This window comes from Eriocheir sinensis, chromosome 13 (genome assembly GCF_024679095.1).
Source record: "Eriocheir sinensis breed Jianghai 21 chromosome 13, ASM2467909v1, whole genome shotgun sequence".
Classification (NCBI taxonomy): Eukaryota; Metazoa; Arthropoda; class Malacostraca; order Decapoda; family Varunidae; genus Eriocheir; species Eriocheir sinensis.
In genome coordinates this window covers 15,614,250-15,632,959 of record NC_066521.1, presented here as the reverse complement: position 1 = coordinate 15,632,959, position 18,710 = coordinate 15,614,250, and the positions used below count along the sequence as shown (strand labels likewise).

Here is an 18,710-nt window from a genome sequence, read left to right as displayed (position 1 = left end):
TATCTCTCTCTCTCACTCTAATGGGCGCCGTTAAAAATGCAATCTCGCACGAAAAACGGGACGAAACAAACATACACACACACGCACATACATACATACATACATACATACATACATACATACATACAGGTAAAATATATAATCCACATGCATGCAATTACCGTGACCATGTTTAAAATTTATGAAAGGCAAGCGTGACCAGACACACACACACACACACACACACACACACACACACACACACACACACACACACACACACACACGCCGGAAGGAGGTCAAAGGTTAAATAAGGTCGGGGTCACAATCTGGAACTTCCGGTTTTGTGGAGGAGAAAGAAGTGATGAGGAGGAGGAGGAGGAGGATGATGATGGTGATAATGATGGTAATATTGAGTTTTGGGCAATGATAAGTTTGACCTCATGTTTAAATAAATAGAAATAAGAAGAAATGGAAAAAAAAGAAAAAAACCAACCATAAAAAAAAAAAAAAAAAAAAAAAAAAAAAAATAGTAAAAAAAAAAAAAAAAAAAAACCACCAACACAAAAAAAAAAAAAAAAAACAACAAAACAAACAACAACACAACAAAACACAAAAACACACCCCACACACCAACACCACACAAATCACCCATAAAAAAAAAAAATATAGTGAATATAGGTGAATGATAATGATGAGAAGCAAAATAATGGGGGACGGTGCAAGAGAGAGAGAGGGGAGAGAAGGGGGGGGGTGATGGGGTGGCTGACAGGTGATGGGGCAGCTGAACAGGTGTGCACTGTGCAGAGCTGACCCTCACAAGGCCACCCACTTTCACCCAAACAAGGAAGGGAAGGGGAAGCAGGTGGGTGAAGGAAGGGAGGAGGAGGAGGAGGAAGGAAGAAGGGAAGGGGAGAACAGGTGGGTGATGTTAGGGGGAAGAAGAGGGAGTTGAAGGGGAAAGGAAGGAGGGGTGTAGAATGGTAGGGGAAGGGGAGGAAGGGAAGGAGAAGAACAGGTGGATGAGGGGAGAGGAAGAGAAGGAGGAAGAGGAGGAGGAAGCGGGTGTGTTTACCTGTTGATGGAGGTCATTGTATCCAGGTGTGATGAGAGAGAGAGAGAGAGAGAGAGAGAGAGAGAGAGAGAGAGAGAGAGAGAGAGAGAGAGAGAGAGAGACGCAATATTCTTCTCCCACCTGAGTAAATTTTAGAGGTGACATCATCTCTCTTAATTAGACAGGTAATAAGGTTCGTGGAGGAGGAAAAGAACCAGGTGAGCTATTTCTCTCTCTCTCTCTCTCTCTCTCTCTCTCGTGTTCAGGTTAATGGAAAGAGAAGGAGAGTAAAGAGATTAATGGAAAGGAAAAGGATAAGAAAAGGAAAAGAGGTAAAAGAGAGGGTGAAAAGGACATGGAAGGGGAAAGAAAGTGGAGAAAGGAGAGAGAAGGAAGGAAAGGAATAAGATATGGATTGGAAGAAAAAGAGAAAGGAAAGGATACGATAAAATATAAAGGAAAAGGAAGAATGGGAAAGAAGGGAAATAATAATAAGGGAAAGAAGGGAAATAATTAAGATAGGGAGGGGAAGGAAAGAGAGTGAAAAGATATGGAACGAAAGGCAGGAAGGGGAAGTGTGATAAGGGGAGAGGAAAATAAAAGGAAGGAAGTGCAAGATATCGGAACAGAGGGAAAGGTGAAAGAACAAAGACCCACGAAAATTGAACACAGGAAATGGAAGGAAGTAGAAACAAAAGGCGAAGAAAATGACCTAGGAAAATTAGACACAGGAAAAGGAAGGAAGGTGGGAAGACAGGAAAGGAAAAAAGAAAGGAAGGAAATAGAAACGAAAGGTGAAGAAAATTACCTTAGGAAAATTGAACACGGGAAAAGGAAGGAAGGTGGGTAGAAAGGGAAGGAAAAAAGAAAGGAAGGAAATAGAAACAAAAGGCGAAGAAAATGACCTAGGAAAATTAGGCACAGGAAAAGGAAGGAAGTTAGGAAGAAAGAGAAGGAAAAAAGGAAGGAAGGAAATGGAAATATTGACAAAGCAACATATGACATGCTTCTTTACCATAATTTCCTGGCAAACCACAACGAAAAAAAGTAAATTATCAAAAACATAAACAGATTTTTTTTCTATGATCATTTACGTGAAACTAAAACAAAAGTATTATAAATTTACATATGCCATAAAAACTTTAATGGTGTGTGTACTAAAAATGAAATATGTTAATGCTAAAAAAATTATGTTAAGTTTGCTTGTAATAGTATGATTCTGTTTGTGTGTGTGTGTGTGTGTGTGTGTGTGCGTGTGCGTGTGTGTGGCTTACCTACAACCACATCTCAGCATGGTGTCCTGCATTCCTTTCTCTCTCTCTCTCTCTCTCTCTCTCGTCCCCCCCCCCCCCTCTTCGAAGTTTCCTCCTTAGTCTCCTTCAAACAAGAATGAGCTTTTTTTTTTCTTTTTTCCTCCCTCGCCTTTCTCTTCATTGCTAGCCATTTTTAACGTGTCCTCCTCCTCCTCCTTCTCCTCGTCCCTCTCTCTCTTTATCCTCTCTCTCTTTCGTGTAGATTCCTCTCCCTCCGTTATTTCTTCCTCCTTTTATCATTAGTACTGTTTGTAATGTATCCTTTGTCTCCGTCATCATCATAATTATTTTTTTCTGCGACATTACTTTCACCTGATCTGTTACCATGGTCACTTCACCCCCCGCCCTTCTCTCTCTCTCTCTCTCTCTCTCTCTCTCTCTCTCTCTCTCTCTCTCTCTCTCTCTCTCTCTCTCTCTCTCTCTCTCTCTCTCTCTCTCTCTCGTCCTAACCTTTGGGTGCTAGTGTTTTAAGGTCAAAGGTCATAAAGGCAGACGTTTGGGCGTGAGAACGAAGGGAAAGCGAGGTCAGGGGGTCAAATAGGATCGTACTGCAGGAGGTCACAGGCTGGGGTCAGAGGTCACGCCTGTAGAGTGGCCTTAATTAGTGCTTTGGTGATTGCGCCATTAGAGAGAGAGAGAGAGAGAGAGAGAGAGAGAGAGAGAGAGAGAGAGAGAGAGAGAGAGAGAGAGGTGCATGATGGTTTTTAGTGAGTAATGGTGATGGGGATGCAGGAGGAGGAGGAGGAGGAGGAGAGGAAGAGAGGAAGAGGAGGAGGAAGAAAAGGAGGAGGAATTGTCTAAATGTAAAATGCAAGAAAATGGTTGGTTGCGTGTGATCAGAGAGAGAGAGAGAGAGAGAGAGAGAGAGAGAGAGAGAGCACCTGGGGAGATATCTCGCCACTCAAACCCTGGGGCAAAATTCCTCCTCCTGAACCCAACCAAACCACTCCTTTCTCCTCTCCCATCCCTCTCCCCCACTCTCTCTCTCTCTCTCTCTCTCTCTCTCTCTCTCTCTCTCTCTCTCTCTCTCTCTCTCACACACACACACACACACACACACACACACACACATCACACACATGGAGTGGCGCCCTGCGAGAATTGGCCAGGATCGCTGTTTAACCACTTCTCAAGGGCGCCGCGGCATGAACACAGCCACTGGAGACTGTAAACAAAAAACTATGAGACCCTTCCACCGCCCACCCCTTTCATTACCCTCCCTATCCTAACCAAGCCCCTGAAGTAGCCCAAATCTAGTCCAAATTAAGCCCTCAAATAGCCCAAATCTAGTCCAAACCAGACCCCGACTTAACTCATCTTTTTATGTCTTTCGTCTCACCCCCCTTGGAAGACCCTCCGTAGCCCAATCAAGTCCCGGAGTAGCCCAAATCTAGCCCAAACCAAGCTCTTTGTCCTCCGTAGCCCAACGAAGCCTTAGAAGTAGCCCTAATATAGCCCAATCCAGACCCCGATTTAACCTTTCTGCCATCCACCGCCTACATCCCTTTGCAAGACCCCCTTAGACTAACCAAGACACCCAAGCAGCCCAAATCTAGCCCAACCCAAGCTCAGACTAGCCTCAAAAGGAGCTCCTGACCCTTTGTCCCTCAGTTCGTAAAGAAGAATGAGGATAAAAAGGGGGAAAGGGAATTTAGGGAAGGGGGAGGAATGTTTTAGTAACCCATGTAAAAAGAGTAGTAAAAAACGTTGATCTAACCACCAACAAGCTCTGACCTTCATCTACTTACCTACCCTTTGTCTCTACGTTGCCCAAGTAGGAAAAGAGAGAAGGAGAACAGAGGAGCGGTAGAAGGAAGGAAAAATAAAGGATACGTAAGAGTTAGCGATCATAAACGAGAAAGGAAACTGTGGTGCGGGCATTTCCGGTGCTTGTCCGTTCAAAGTTTTAAGGTCTTGGTTACGTGGAAAGGGTGGGGGGTGGGATTTCCAGGTGCAAGGTGCGGTAAGGGTCTGCAAAGGGGCTTGTTCTGCGCTCTCCTTATACCTGGCGCGCTGTGGTCAGGTGTGAATGGAAGGTAGAGAGATCGAGAGAGAGAGAGAGAGGAAGGGGAGGTGGAGAGTAGGAAAGAATAAAAGAACTTAACAATACAAGGTGCTGAAAGAGTTTTATTGTAAGTACTGGAGAAAGGAAAAGTTGGAAAGGAGGGGAGAATATCGAGTTGAGAGAGAGAGAGAGAGAGAGAGAGAGAGAGAGAGAGAGAGAGAGAGAGAGAGAGAGAGAGAGAGAGAGAGAGAGAGAGAGAGAGAGAGAGAGAGAGAGAGAGAGAGAGAGAAATTGTTGTGGTGGTGGTGGTATCCCTCCCGTCTAAGATGCAGTAGTATTATCCCTGTCAGCTGATGCGTCCTTCCCTCCTCCGCCGCCTCCTCCTCCTCCTCCTCCTCCTCCTCCTCCTTCAAAGACCTCGCTCTAATTGTCTCAGATGGGAGGAGGAGGAGGAGGAGGAGGAGGAGGAAGAGGAGGAGAAAGGGAAGGATTGAGATGCATGTGGAAGGGATAAAAAAGAAGAAATATGTCGTGGGTAAAATGCCAGTTGTTCCAAGCCGCGAGTTTCATGGTAATAATTTGATGATGGCCGAGCTTGTGACGTGTTGCTGTGTCGTTATTTATTGCCTGATGTATTACCACCACCACCACCACCACCACTGCCTTTGCTTTTATTGTTGTTGTCATTACCACCACCACCACCACCGCCGCTCCTAACAACCACCCTCCCCGCGCTGCTCGTCTGGCCGTCCGTCAAGATTACAGTCGGCGAGCCATCCTTCGCCTGCAATATACGAGGCGTGTGTGTGCCGCGCCGACCCGCCCCAGGCCCCGCCGCCGGTGCAGGGGTTGTGTCCTTTATTACAGGTGTACAGGGAGGGGGGCATGTGTGCGTGTGTGTGTGTGTGTGTGTGTGTGTGTGTGTGTGTGTGTGTATTGGACAGTGGCTGAGTGTTCCTCCTCATGACTGTGTGTTCTGTGTTGCAGGTGTGGCGGGTGTGAGCGGTGTGAGCCACACTTTGGGCCCCCTGGACGGCTCCCTCTACGCGACGGTCACCAAGAAGCGTCAGCCGCCCCCGCCGGCGTCACCGCACTCGCCGGTGTCGCCACAAGCCCCCGCCGCCCACACGCCCTCGCCCCACGGACTCGTCAACGGCCGCTACGCCGCCTCCATAGACTCCGGCATCGCTTCCAGTAACTCCGCGGGCGCGGCGCCGGTCTCCCCGCCCACCTCAGACACTTCTCAGGCGTCTGGAGAATCCCGCGCCACGGCGGCGGCGGTGGCGACGGGGCGGATGGGCCCTACGGGGGCCCCGCCCCTTGTGGACGCCCGTCAGCTGGACGAGCTGCTGCAGGGAATGCTCCTCGACATCCAGAGCATCCCCGACCTGCGGCCCGGCCAGACGCCGGCGCCGGACATAGACTCCATCAAGTGTCCGGACTTCAGCGTCCCGCCCAAGACTGAGGCCCGGGGTAGCGCGGCGGGCAGGAGCGCGGCGCCGCAGTACGGGGGCATCCAGTCACCGCACTCCCCCGTGAACGGCTACAGCGGCTCCACCACCCACGACTCCCTGCTGGACACCTCCCTCAGCACCAACAATGACGAGCTGCCTTACCACGCTCGCACCGACAGCAAACCCTTCAGCTACGGCGCCGTCACCTCCTCGCCGCTGCTCAGCCGCCGCCGCACCACCTCGGAGGGCGGCGACGGGTCTCAGGCACCGCCCTCGCCTTCCATCCACCGCCGTAACTCCCGGGAGGCGTTGGGGCAGGCCCGTGCTGGGCTGGAGTCCCCCAGACTGGTACGACGCATGTCTGGCACCGTCGGTGGCACCCCCGGCGACAGCATGACGGGCACCAGGCGGTCACCGTCCAGGTCACCGTCGCCGGAGCCCGGGAGTCGCGGCGGCACCCTGCACCGGCAGCGCTCGCAGACCCTCACCACCCGCATTATGGGCCTCGGCGAAACCACGCCCACCTCCACCCTCACGCGCTCCGAGCACGCCAAGTCTGCCTCCAGACTCGACGACTCGCTGGACTTCTCTTCGCTGGACCACCACAGGTAAGCCATGCTCCACAGACGGGGCGGGGGTGGGGGGCTAGGGGCTCACTGTGTTCGGCAGGGGATTGGACGCTGCCGTCCAGGAACATGTTCTGTTTAAGGATCGGCCACACCCACGGGAGTCACGAGCTGTGTGCCGTGACCCTGCAGACCTTGGTCCTGTGTGGTGCCGCCCCTGAGTCAGCCGTGACTCAGGGGCGACAGCACCCGCCGCGGGGAAGGTCAGCACCAGGGGGGCACATTTTCTCCGGGTGAAGGCCGCCAATCATAACACTGAGTGCCACAGACGCGATGGCCGTCACGGGGGAAAAAAGTGGTCGCGTTATGAGGACGGGAACCAGCAGGCGCGTGACCTTGTTTTTGGGGCAGGAAGGCTGCTGCACTTTTGTAATTGTTGGTGTGGGGAGGGGGGGGGGGCTGTGGGGAAGGTGGTTTGGTGGCACTGCTCTTCTCTACGACTGGTGATCATGCGTCCCCTAGTGAGGCCGCCGGGCAGGACGTGACGAGGGGGGCAAGAGGCCGCGGAGGGCGTCCTGTTCCCTTGCCGCTGACTCACACGCCGGCGGCCGTGGGGGCTCCGTCGAGGCCCTAACGCGGTAAATCACGCCAGGCGACTCGCCCACGGCTGACGGCTGCGAAAACTGTTGCTGCGGAATTCGTCCTAATTTGGGCCTAGCGGGCGCCATGTACGGCTGTTTTGTCAAAGAAAAAACAGAAGCATTCAGCATTTTTCCCTTCCTTATGTGGCGTGTGTGTGCGTTTGTATCGCGCGGGGGGCGTGGACGGGGCGGGGCAGGGCGGGGCGGGAGGAGGCCGTGTGTGTACCTGCGGCCACACGCCACAGCCATGTACGGTGGCGCCGACGGTGTGAGTCACAGTGTCAAGGTCAGCACCAGCAGGCAGGCAGAGCGGGGCCGGGGCTGAGGAGGAGGAGGGGGAGGGGAGACATTACAAAGGCATAAGACGAGTCAAGTCAAGGCAGACCAGGTATGACAAGGTAGAGAAAGAGACAATGAGAGGCGGGGTGCGAGGAGGGGTAAAGGGATAACAGGAAAACTTGGACGAAGACAAGAGGACGAGACAGGTATACAGGACAGAGGAAGAGAGGAAGAGAGGAAGACAGGATAAAGCAGCAAGAGAGGTGAGGGAACATACGGGGCAAGGCGGAGATGGCGAGACAAGGATGGACAGGTAGAGACGCGGCAGGGACACGGCAGGGGAGGGGCGAGGGAAGGCAGTGTTTACAAGGGACCAGGACACGCTCTTAGAAGGAGTGTCTTGCCTTGGATGGCGGTGCTGCAGCCCATCAGACCACCCTGAAGGAGGAGGAGGAGGAGGAAGACGATGAATAAGAGGAGGAGGAGAAGGAGGAGGAAGAAGAAGAGGAAGACGATAAAGAAGAAGAGAAGGAGGAGAAGGAGGAAGAAGAAGAAGAGGAAGACGATGAAGAAGAAGAGGAGGAGAAGGAGGAAGAAGAAGAAGAGGAAGACGATGAAGAAGAAGAGGAGGAGGAGGAGGAACAGGAAAGGGGTTAGTGAAAAGAATGCAAGAGGGATAATAAAGACGCATACTCAGGTGAAGGGAAAGAATGTTATTGATTACCTTTCCATTAATTACGAAGGTTAGATGAAGAGTTGGATAGATAGACGGAGGAAAAAGAAGGCTATTGATTAAGTTCCCATCAATTACGAAGGTTAGATGAATAGATGGATAGATAGACGAGTAAACAGAGGGAGAACAAGACCGATGAGGGGGATAAAAAAAGGTGTATTCACGGGCGGATGACGAAATGAAACCCGCGAAGATGAGTGGCCGGCGAGCGAGGGCGTGAATGGAGGTCCTGTGCCATACCTCCTCCTCCTCCTCCTCCTCCTCGTCCTCCTTCTCCTCTTCCTCCTTCTCCTCCTCCTCCTCTTGATCGTCCGTCAGTATCATTCCCAAGGTCGGAGGTGAAGCCATTTCTTGAAGGAGTTTCATATCCTGGGCTTTCCCGTCCTTTCTTCGTTCCTCTTTCTTTTATTTTTCCTTCCTTCCTTCCTTCCTTGATCCCTGCCTTTCTTCCTAGTCTTTTTTGTTCTTTTCCTACTCGCTTTCTTGCTAGTTGTTTTTCCTTCCTTCCTTCCTTCCTTCCTTGCTTGCTTCCTGCCTTTCTTCCTAGTCTTTTTTCTTCTTTTCCTACTCCCTTTTTTGCTAGTTATTTTTCCTTCCTTCCTTTAGTGTTCTTCCTTCCTTCCTCCTCCTCCCTTCTTTCCACTCCCTCCTCTTACTTCACATTCCTTTCCTTTCCCTACCCATCCCTTTCCTTCCCTTTACTTAACTTCTCTTTCTTTTCATTCCCTTCTTCTTTCTCCTCTAGTTTCATTTCTTCTTTTACTTCTTTAACTGAAATTTATAAACGAATGAAAGGCTTTTTAACTTACAAGGGTGATGTCAATAAGGTTCTGGTGATATTAGAGCAGGGTAGAACAAGTAGCAATGGGTTTAAGTTCGATAAATTCAGATTCACCAGAGACATAGGCAAGAATTGGCTCACTAACAGAGTGGTGGATGAGTGGAACAGGCTTGGCAGTCATGTGGTGAGTGCCAATACGATAGACACCTTCTGTTCTTGCATTAATTACGTCTTCCTTCTCTTCCTTCCTCTCCTCCTCCCTTTATCTCATCTCCCTTCCCTCCATCTCTCCTTACCTCCACCATCCCCTCCATCATCACGTCACCTACCAAAGGACCTCCTTCCTCTTTGCCCTCCCTCCCTCCTTCCCCTCCTCCTCCCATTCCTATTTCCTCCTCCTCCTCACGTCTCCTTCCTCAGCCTCACTTCCTCTCCCGCCCTCGTCACGAAGGAACCCTGAGAGACATTGAGTGTTTGAGGGAGGAAGGGAGGGAGAGAGAGGGATGGAGTGTTTGAGAGCGAGAGAGAGAGAAAGGGGAGGGAGATGTGTCTCTTTGGAGGCGGTAGGTAGGGATGGAAGGAGGGAGAGAGAAGGCCTGTGTTTAGGGAGGGGAGGGAGAAAAGGGAATATTTTTATGAGTTAATGGGAAAAGATGTTTGAGGAAGAAGTTACAGTAAAGGGAATGATAATAATGTAAGGACTTGAGGAAACAGTGAAAAGGAAAAAAAGAAGAGAAAGAAACGAAGGAGAGAGAGAGAGAGAGAGAGAGAGAGAGAGAGAGAGAGAGAGTGAGAGAGAGAGAGTGAGTGATAGAGAGAGAGAGAGAGAGAGAGAGAGAGAGAGAGAGAGAGAGAGAGAGAGAGAGAGAGAGAGAGAGAGAGAGAGAGAGAGAGAGAGAGAGAGAGAGAGAGAGAGAGAGAGAGAGAGAGAGAGAGAGAAGCATCTTGACTGTCTTAATAGCCACAGTAATGTTGTGCAAGGAAGGCGCCTGAGACCTTAGCCAGCTGGCCGAGGAGGAGGAGGAGGAGGAGGAGGAGGAGGAAGAGGATAAAAGATGACAAGAGAGTGGAGGAATGTGGAATAAAAGAAAGAGGACAATAATTCGCAAAGTCTCGTTGGGAAGATGAAAGGGTGGAGGAAAAGAAAAGAAGAGAAAAGTCAGACCACATGGGAGAGAGAGAGAGAGAGAGAGAGAGAGAGAGAGAGAGAGAGAGAGAGAGAGAGAGAGAGAGAGAGAGATGAAAGAAGAGATGAAAGACGAATAAAACAATAGACGAAACGAACTAGAGTATAAACAACCGATTTCTCTTTATTAAAACACCAAATCGTCTCTTTTCTAACCATCCCTACGCCCTGGTCCAATGGAGGGGTGCCATGACGGGACAGGGAAGGTGCCAAAAGTGCCAGGCTCAGATAATGGTGCCAACGGATCACTTAAAGACCCCCCAAAAGAAAAAAAAGAGGCACAGTGTCAAGAGCGTGGTCATATACTCTAAACAGTGCCATTTTTTTTGTCCTAGAATGAGTGCCAAGTTATGATAAGGAGTTTAGGTTAGTAGTAGTAGTAGTAGTAGTAGTAGAGACTGAGGCTAATGAATTGTGTTAGTAGAGAATGAGAATGTATACCTCATTACGTAAATTTAAAGAATGGAAGCAGTAGTAGTAGTAGTAGTAGTAGTAGTAGTAGAAGAAGAGACTGAGGCTGATTAATTGTGTTAGTAGAGAATGAGAATATATACCTCATTACGTAAATCTAAAGAATGGAAGTAGTAGTAGTAGTAGTAGTAGTAGTAGTGGTAGTAGTAGAAGTGTTAATTAATAGGTCTGCAGGTGGGCAGGTAACAGCAGGGAGCCACACAGAGGGCCACAAGCATAGTGCCAAACAGTGCCAGAGTGACGTCACGATTATAGATGAGGCACCCCTGTAACTCCCTCCTCCTCTTCCTCCTCCTCTCCTTCTCCTCCTTTTCTTCACCCACCTGCTGTTTCTGGTTCTCTCTGCCACTGACTCACTCCTCTCTCCCCTCCCATCCTCTTAACCTTCCCACCTTTCTGCCCAATTTACGAGGACTTACTCTCAACCCTTCAACACCTTCTGTATCGCTTCGTTCCCCCTTTCCTCCCCTCCCCTACTCTCCCTTCTCTCCTCCCTCCACACCAGGACCTGTTTGTCACCTCCTTCCCTCCTCTCCCTTACTATCATCTGTATTTCCTCCTCCTTCCGTCTTCTCTCCCTCCTCTCTCCTTCTCACCTGTTCGTTTGTCACCTTCTCTCTCTCCTCCTCCTCCTCCTGCCTTACCTGTCCCTCCCTTACCTGTATGCCAAATCTCACCTGGTCTTCTGGCACCTCTCTCTCTCTTTCTCTGTCTCTATATGTCAACGTCGCGGTTCATAAGGTTTATCTTCCTCTATCTGCTCTGTTTTTTAGTCCTCAAAGGCCTCCGTGGTCCACTCCATCAGATAAAAGGAAGGCGATAAAAGATAAAGGCGAATGAATGAATGAATGTCAACCACCTGGGAATGTCTTGCGTGAATCATGTTAGTGTGTTACCTCTTCTACTTCACCTGTCTGCGCCCTCCTTCCGTCCCTGACCGTCTCTCCTTCCTTCCTCTCTCCTTTCTTCTTTCCTCCCTCTACCTTGCTTCTCTTTCCTCCCTTCTTCTTTATACCCTTCTCTTTTCACTTCCTCATTCCTCTCTTCCCTGCCTCTACTTCTTCCCTCCTTTCCTCTCTTTCTCTCTCTCTCTCTTTCCTTCTTCCCGTCTTCCCTTCTCTCCTGTCCTTATCTCATTCCTCTCTTCCCTGCCTCTACTTCTTCCCTCCTCTCTCTCTCTCTCTCTCCTTCTTCCCGTCTTCCCTTCTCTCCTCTCTCTCTCTCATTCCTCTCTTCCTTGCCTCACTTTCCTTCTTTCTCTCCTCTCTTTTCTCTCCTCTCTTCCTCATTCTTCTTTCCCCTGCTTCTATTTCCTTCCTTCTCTCCTTTCTTTCCTCTCTTCCTACCTTTCTTTTCTCCTTACTTTTCTCTCTTTTCTTCCCTTTCCCCTTTTATCCCTCCTTTCCCTTTCACTACACTCCCTCTTCGTTATTTTCCTCCTTTCAAATTTTTCCTTCTATGTTTTCCTATTCTCTTCCTCCTTATCTCCCTCCTCACCCCCTCATTATCTTTTCCTCCTTCCTCAATTAATTTCCTCCTTTGCTTCTTTCTTTTCCTGCTTTTCTCCGTTCCCTCCCTTTCCTACTTTTTCATCTCTCTACCTTCCTTCTCTTCCTTCCCTCCTTTCTTCCCTCCTTTGCTTCTTCCTATTCCTCCCCTCCATCTCCCCTTCTTCGTCCACTTCCTTTTTCCTCGCTCCCACTTTTTCACCTCTTCACCTTCTCTCCCTCCCTCGTTTTCTCTCTCCTTCACTCTTTCCTTATTCTCTTCATCTCTCTCCTCCTCCTCCTCCTCCTCCTCTTCCCGTAATCTCCTTCAGATGGTGACTCTTATGTTAAATATATCTATGTCAACCTCCCACCTCCCCTCCCTCTCTCTCCTCCACCTCCTCCTCCTCCTCCTCCTCCTCCTTCTCCTCCACTCTTATCTCCTCCACTTCCTCCACTTTCGTTTGTTATTGTGGTTTTGCCTCCTCCCCCTTTTCCTCTCTTATCCCTCCTCCTCCTCCTCCTCCTCCTCTGAGTCATACACGTTTTAGTGGTATATTTTTTTGTCTATACCTTGCTGGGGGTCTCTCTCTCTCTCTCTCTCTCTCTCTCTCTCTCTCTCTCTCTCTCTCTCTCTCTCTCTCTCTCTCTCTCATCAAAGGTAATATCGCTTAATTAATCAACGGTGTATTTACCTTGACTTACTATTACAAGCTATCAAAGGATGTATATTTGATAGGTTACCTGATTTTAATGTTTCTTTTTACCTTTTGAATTTGTTTTTCTTATTGTTTTTATCACTTTATAGGCAATGACATAAAAGAGACCTCTGTTAATTATGTGTGTGGTAGTAGTAGCTGTAGTAGTAGTAGTAGTAGTAGTAGTAGTAGTAGCAGTAGTAGTAGTAGTAGTAGTAGTAGTAGTAGTTGTGTCTAGAAAAGAGAATGAAAGAAAATTATCAACCAAAACAAGAAAAAAAAGCAAAAGAAGGAAAAGAGCAAAGAAAATAAACAAGAGAAAGAAAATATGAAAAAAGAGAAAATAATAAAAACAAATTCCCGCCCCAAAAAGTAAACAAACAACAAACAAAACAATGAAGGAAAAGAGCAAAGAGAAAAAAAAAAGCACAAACAACTTTCCCACAGTGACCTCACACTTATACTTGTCTTTTTCCTGTCTCGGCTACAAATCTTTATTCTCTCTCTCTCTCTCTCTCCTTTATCATTATTTTTGCCTCCATTGACCTTTCCTTTACTCCTTTTCTCTCCATTTATTCATTTTCCCTCCTCTCTCTCTCTCTCTCTCTCTCTCTCTCTCTCTCTCTCTCTCTCTCTCTCTCTCTCTCTCTCTCTCTCTCATCAGTACCCAGGCAGCATAAGACGAGCCCTCCAAGCATAGCCTACTCGTTTCCTTCCTTCCCTCAACCTCACCTTCAGAAGCTTCTCGGTACATTATTACGTTGTTTTTAATCGTTTCTTCTTCATCGTTTCCCCGTCCAAGAATAGCGATGACGTCTTTTTCATTTCATCATTGCATCCTGTCGCCGCCCTCCCCAACCCCTCCCTCCTCAACGCCTCTGCTCTCCCTTCCTCTCTCTCTCTCTCCCTCCTCGTCATTCATCATCTCCCTTCCCTCTCCCTCTATCTCCCCCCCCCTTTCTCTTCCCCGGGTTGCTGTGGTCAGTCATTTCTTTTTAGGGATGTTACTTAATTTAGGTGTAAGTCATGTAAGGGGGGGGGGGGGGGGGCGATTTCCTTATCTTTGCTGAACATTTATTTGTGATTGTTTTTTTTCCTCTAATTATTTTCCTACCTTCGTTTTTTCTCGTTCTTATTCCTATTCATGTTATTGTTTTTTTGTATTTGCGTCTGTTGCTAATAGGTGAAAAATTGTTGTAGTAGTAGTAGTAGTAGTAGTAGTAGTAGTAGTAGTAGTAGTAAGTGGTTGTTGTTTTATCGAGAAAAGAGAATGAAAGAAAATTATCAACCAAAACAAGAAAATAGAAAGAAGCAAAAGAAGGAAAAAAGCAAAGAAAATAAACAAGAAAAAGAAAATATGAAAAAAAAAGAAATGAAAACCTCGTAGTAGTAGTAGTAGTAGTAGTAGTAGTAGTAATAGTAGTAGTAATAGTAGTAGTAGTAGTAATAGTAGTAGTAGCAATAGTAGTAGAAGTAGTAGTAGTAGTAGTAGTAGGCAGTAGTGGTATGTAGTAGTAGGCGGAATAGGAGGAGTTGCTGTTGCTGTTGTTGTTGTTGTTATCAGAGTCATAATCCTTTCATCACACAAATCTGTCACCGCGTCGTCACCCTCGCCACGTCAGTCACCTCGTCGCGTCACCTCGCCGTCGCCAGTGTCTTCCGGGGCGCCTCATTAAGCCTTGCCCGCCCAGCCATAGGAAACGTGACTCAGTGCCCCTCTCCCGCCTCCCCCTCGCCCCCTCGCCCCTTCCCTTCGCCCTACTCACACCCCAAGTGGTATTTAAAATCACTCGCCTGTAGGGGGAAGCCAGTGTTAAGTTGGACGTCAGAGAGGGTAGTAGTGTTCGCCGGCGTCCCTGTCACTAAACCTGTCGATCATGGCTGCTGTGACCTGGTGAGATGACGTTGTGTGGTTCTTTTCATTTATTCTATCTACCTCGTCTTCCGCCTTGCTTTTCTTCCTTATTTATCTTCCTTTGCAAAAACAGAATCGAGGGAAAGAGAGGTTACGTGCGAAGTCCAAGCTCTCCTCTTCGTCTTCCTCCTCCTCCTCCTCCTCCTCCTCCTTCGCTTCCTTCATTCTTTTCGTCTTAGTGCATTTCCTTCCCTCGTTCCTTGCATACGTGGAGGCGTTGGTCAGCGTCGCGTGTGTTCGTGTGCGTGCATGTGTGTGTGTGTGTTTGTGTAGGAGCTGAGGGGTGGTCGCTGCTACTCAGGTGATATTTGTGGGTACACCTGCTTCCCCAAGGGTGCTCTCGTGCCAACAGCCTTTTCTTCCCTTATGCCCCCCCCCCCCCCACACACACACACACACTCCCTCTCCTTTCCCTCTTCACCTTCCCCATTTCCATTTTCTTCCCCTTACGCCCCTCCCTTAATCTCGTTCCCTCTACATCTTCCCCACTTCCATTTTCCTCCCCTTACACCCCTCCCTTAATCTCGTTCCCTCTTCACCTTCCCCATTTCCATTTTCTTCCCCTTACGCCCCTCCCTTAATCTCGTTCCCTCTACATCTTCCCCACTTCCATTTTCCTCCCCTTACGCCCCTCCCTTCATCTCGTTCCCTCTTCACCTTCCCCATTTCCATTTTCTTCCCCTTACGCTCCTCCCTTCTTCTTTTTCCCTCTACACCTTTTCCCTTTTCATTTTCTTCCTCTTACGCCCCTGTCCTTCCTCTCCTTCCCCTCTTCACCTTCCGACTTCCATTCACCTAATGAAGGGTTCGTGTCTGTCTGTTCTTTTTCCCCCATCCCTCTCTCCTAATCTCTCTTCCTTTTCTTTTATTCATTGTGGTGTGTCCATGGCCTTGATCTGCCTAGGTTTGTTGTGGTTTGATTTTCGTATTCCAGGCTTTGGTTTTGTTGTTTTGAATCTCTCGAGTGTTTCTGAAGGTTTGTGTTGTGGTTTTATTGTTTTATTTAGTAAGATCACCGTTTCTCTTGTCCCTTTCGGCTTCTTTTCACTCGTTTAGGACGTCTTGAGGGATATTGAAGGTTCGTGCTGCAGTGTTTTCGGTTTGTAGAGTTGGATCAGCGGTTCTTGTTTCTGAAGGTTTGTGTTGTGGTTTTATTGTTTTATTTAGTAAGATCACCGTTTTTGTTGTCCCTTTCGGCTTCTTTTCACTCGTTTAGGACGTCTTGAGGGATATTGAAGGTTCGTGCTGCAGTGGTTTCGGTTTGTAGAGTTGGATCAGCGGTTCTTGTTTCTGAAGGTTTGTGTTGTGGTTTTATTGTTTTATTTAGTAAGATCACCGTTTTTCTTGTCCCTCTCGGCTTCTTTTCACTAGTTTAGGACGTCTTGAGGGATATTGAAGGTTCGTGCTGCAGTGTTTTCGGTTTATAGAGTTGGATCAGCGGTTCTTTTATCCCGTTTAGCTATTCCAGTCGCGTCTCTTTGAAGTGTTCAGCTCAGTGCTCAACCCTCACGCTTCTTGTCACCGTGCCAGCGTTGCCTAAGCGTGCTCATCATTCCGCAGGTGCCTTTACTTTTCATCCCGAGCGTGTCTTCTCCTCCTCCTCCTCCTTTCTCTTTTTCCCTCCACTCCTCTCCCTCTCTTTCCCCTCCTTTCCCTTCCTTCCCTCCCGCCGTGCGCTCCCTCGTAAACATTCCCAGGCCCGCATTCCATGTCTAAAGGTTTTTCTTTTTCTCATGTCGAACTTGTGCAAACGTTTCTGAAGGGCGGGAAATTTACTTTACTGTGACAGAGGCAGCGGTCAACTCCTTTCTCTCTCTCTCTCTCTCTCTCTCTCTCTCTCTCTCTCTCTCTCTCTCTCTCTCTCTCCTTCGTTTATCATTATTTTTGCCTCTTCCTATGACCTTTCCTCCTTTTCTCGACATCTATTCATTTCCCCTCCTTTGTAATCTCTCTCTCTCTCTCTCTCTCTCTCTCTCTCTCTCTCTCTCTCTCTCTCTCTCTCTCTCTCTCTCGTGCCATTGTTTTCGGCGACTTCCCAAGGATCCGTAAATTACATCAACTTAAGTGACACTGAAAAGTTTACGAGCCACGAAGTTTCCCGCTTGAGAATGCGCGGGTGTCTTGCGGTAATAAATATTCTGGATTAGTAAGAACAACTGCAGCGCGGCGCAAGACTCAACCACCAGCACCAGCACGCATGACAAGGGCAATGCAGAACTCGTTTGCCAGGAAGTTGAAGGTAGCACGCAAGGGAGGAGACGAGGAGGAGGGCAGGAGAGAGGGCGAGGGGCATGGGGGTAATGAATGTGTGTGACCGCCGTATTAGGAGACAAAACCCTGAGTCACTTCGCCTAGGGAACATTAACTAACCAGCCTCCTCGATCTCAGGGCGTCTTCATCATTATTGTCCTTTGCCTCGTTTCGTAATCACGCACTTTCACTTCCCTTTTTAGTTTCAGCCTCTGTAGCACAAAAAATAATCATCCACATTTTAAGAAGTGCAAACAGGCCATTAGATTTTGTTTACACCAGCCTTCATTATCTTCGTCTCCTCCTCGTCTTCCTCCTCTTCCTCTTTCTACCCCGTGACCGTGACCTGACCGGGAGTTTGTTCATGCTAATAAGGCCTCGGCCAGCAAACTTGACGTACAGTGAGTCATTTACTAGACGAGCAACCCGCCAGTTTGTTGGTACTGCGCGCCATTTCCCTTCCCGGCCTTCAGCTGCCCCAGACTTTTAAAAGAATGACCCTCCGTTCTTTTTTTCTTCTTTTTTTTGTCACCTAACTGCCAGACGCGCACCTGTGTTGTAAAAGGTGTGATCCTGCTAATTAACGCTGGGTGTGAAAGTAATGAGTTGGATATTTCACTTCACACATTTGATATATACAACTTCTCCCTTTCTTCTCTCTGTCTTTCTCTCCCTGTCTGTTTGTCTCCTGTCTTTTTTGCCCTTTCTGTTTTTCTCCTGTCTTCTCGTCTCTCTCCTGTCTGTTTGTCTCCTGTCTTCTCCCTTCTCTCTGTTTTCCTCTCCCCTTCTCTCACGTCACCCATCACCTTGCCTCGTCTTATGCCACTCCCCCTTCTTATCCCCCGTGCGCTTCACCCGTCCTGTGCCTGATCCTTCTTTGTCACCCTTTATCAGTGTGTTGTTTATGCCCTGCCTGCCATTTGTCTAGCCACTGCCTACTCCGTCTCTTCCTCTCGTTTATCTCTCGTCTCCTCCCCCCCTTGCTTGCCTTCCGCCATCACCAAGTCAGAGTAACACCAGACCACCACCACAACTCGGTCAAGGGAGACAGAGAAGGCGTTAAAATTGCAAATCCAGACACATGCCAACGACATCTCATCAGACACTACAGCATTCCCGAACCCAGTCAGGCTTTGTTGTGTTTACTGGCGTCGCGTAGCGGGGTATGTTGGTACTGGCGGGGCGGGGTGAGGCAGGTTGAGGCTGGCTGTTCATCAGTATGCCAGGGGGGAGGGTGAAGGGTCCGTGGGGTCAACGTGGGTGAAAGATGGGGCACAGTGGGTTAAGGGTTCCTTTCCCCTGAAGATTTGCCCAGCGGGTGTCGTATTACGGTTTTTGTGTGGGTTCAGCCTTGGTTCAGCTCCTTACGATGGCGTTCTTCGGGTGCTTGAAGCTTTTTTGTGGACCTCACTTACCATTAGTGTCCGCCGGAGTATTATCTTTGAACATTGTGATCGGGGATTATAATTACTGGCCGCGGGCTCTTATGTGATGGCTCGCCGCTCGTCCCTGTAATCTTAAAGAGTCACCCCGCCAAACGCCGCCCAGCCCCATGACCCAGCACTCCCCTGGCACTCCCCCATTTCCTTTGTCCAGAAGCCACATTTCCTAGGACTTTTCTAGGCCGCTTCTCCCCTCTCCCCGATAATAGACTGCCTCTTAGCGGTAATTTGTTTCATTTTTTGTGAGGGGGCCAGAGAAGTTTATCGGTACGTGGCATGCCTTCTTTTCATTAGCCTCTCACGGGATTGCCATGTAGGGACGGCTGGGGAACTATGGAGCCGGTCAGACGTCGGTTCACCATGGGGAGTCTCCTAAATCGACATCACTGCTCCTCCTTCCAGGCCATCTATGAATCCTTGGCCGCTAGTCTTACCACTTTTATGTTCCCATCTGTC

General features: G+C 48.7%; 1 protein-coding gene across 4 annotated transcripts in view; it reads left to right on the top strand.

Annotated features, from left to right (window-relative positions):
• The window catches only part of LOC126998071 (uncharacterized), a 205,487-nt gene that overhangs the window by 175,581 nt on the left and 11,196 nt on the right, over window positions 1-18,710 (top strand). For all 4 annotated transcript variants that reach the window (XM_050859449.1, XM_050859451.1, XM_050859450.1 and 1 more), the window contains exon 9: window positions 5,339-6,413. In XM_050859449.1, the coding sequence (XP_050715406.1) occupies window positions 5,339-6,413 (1,075 nt within the window). The remainder of the gene's footprint in view (window positions 1-5,338; window positions 6,414-18,710) is intronic.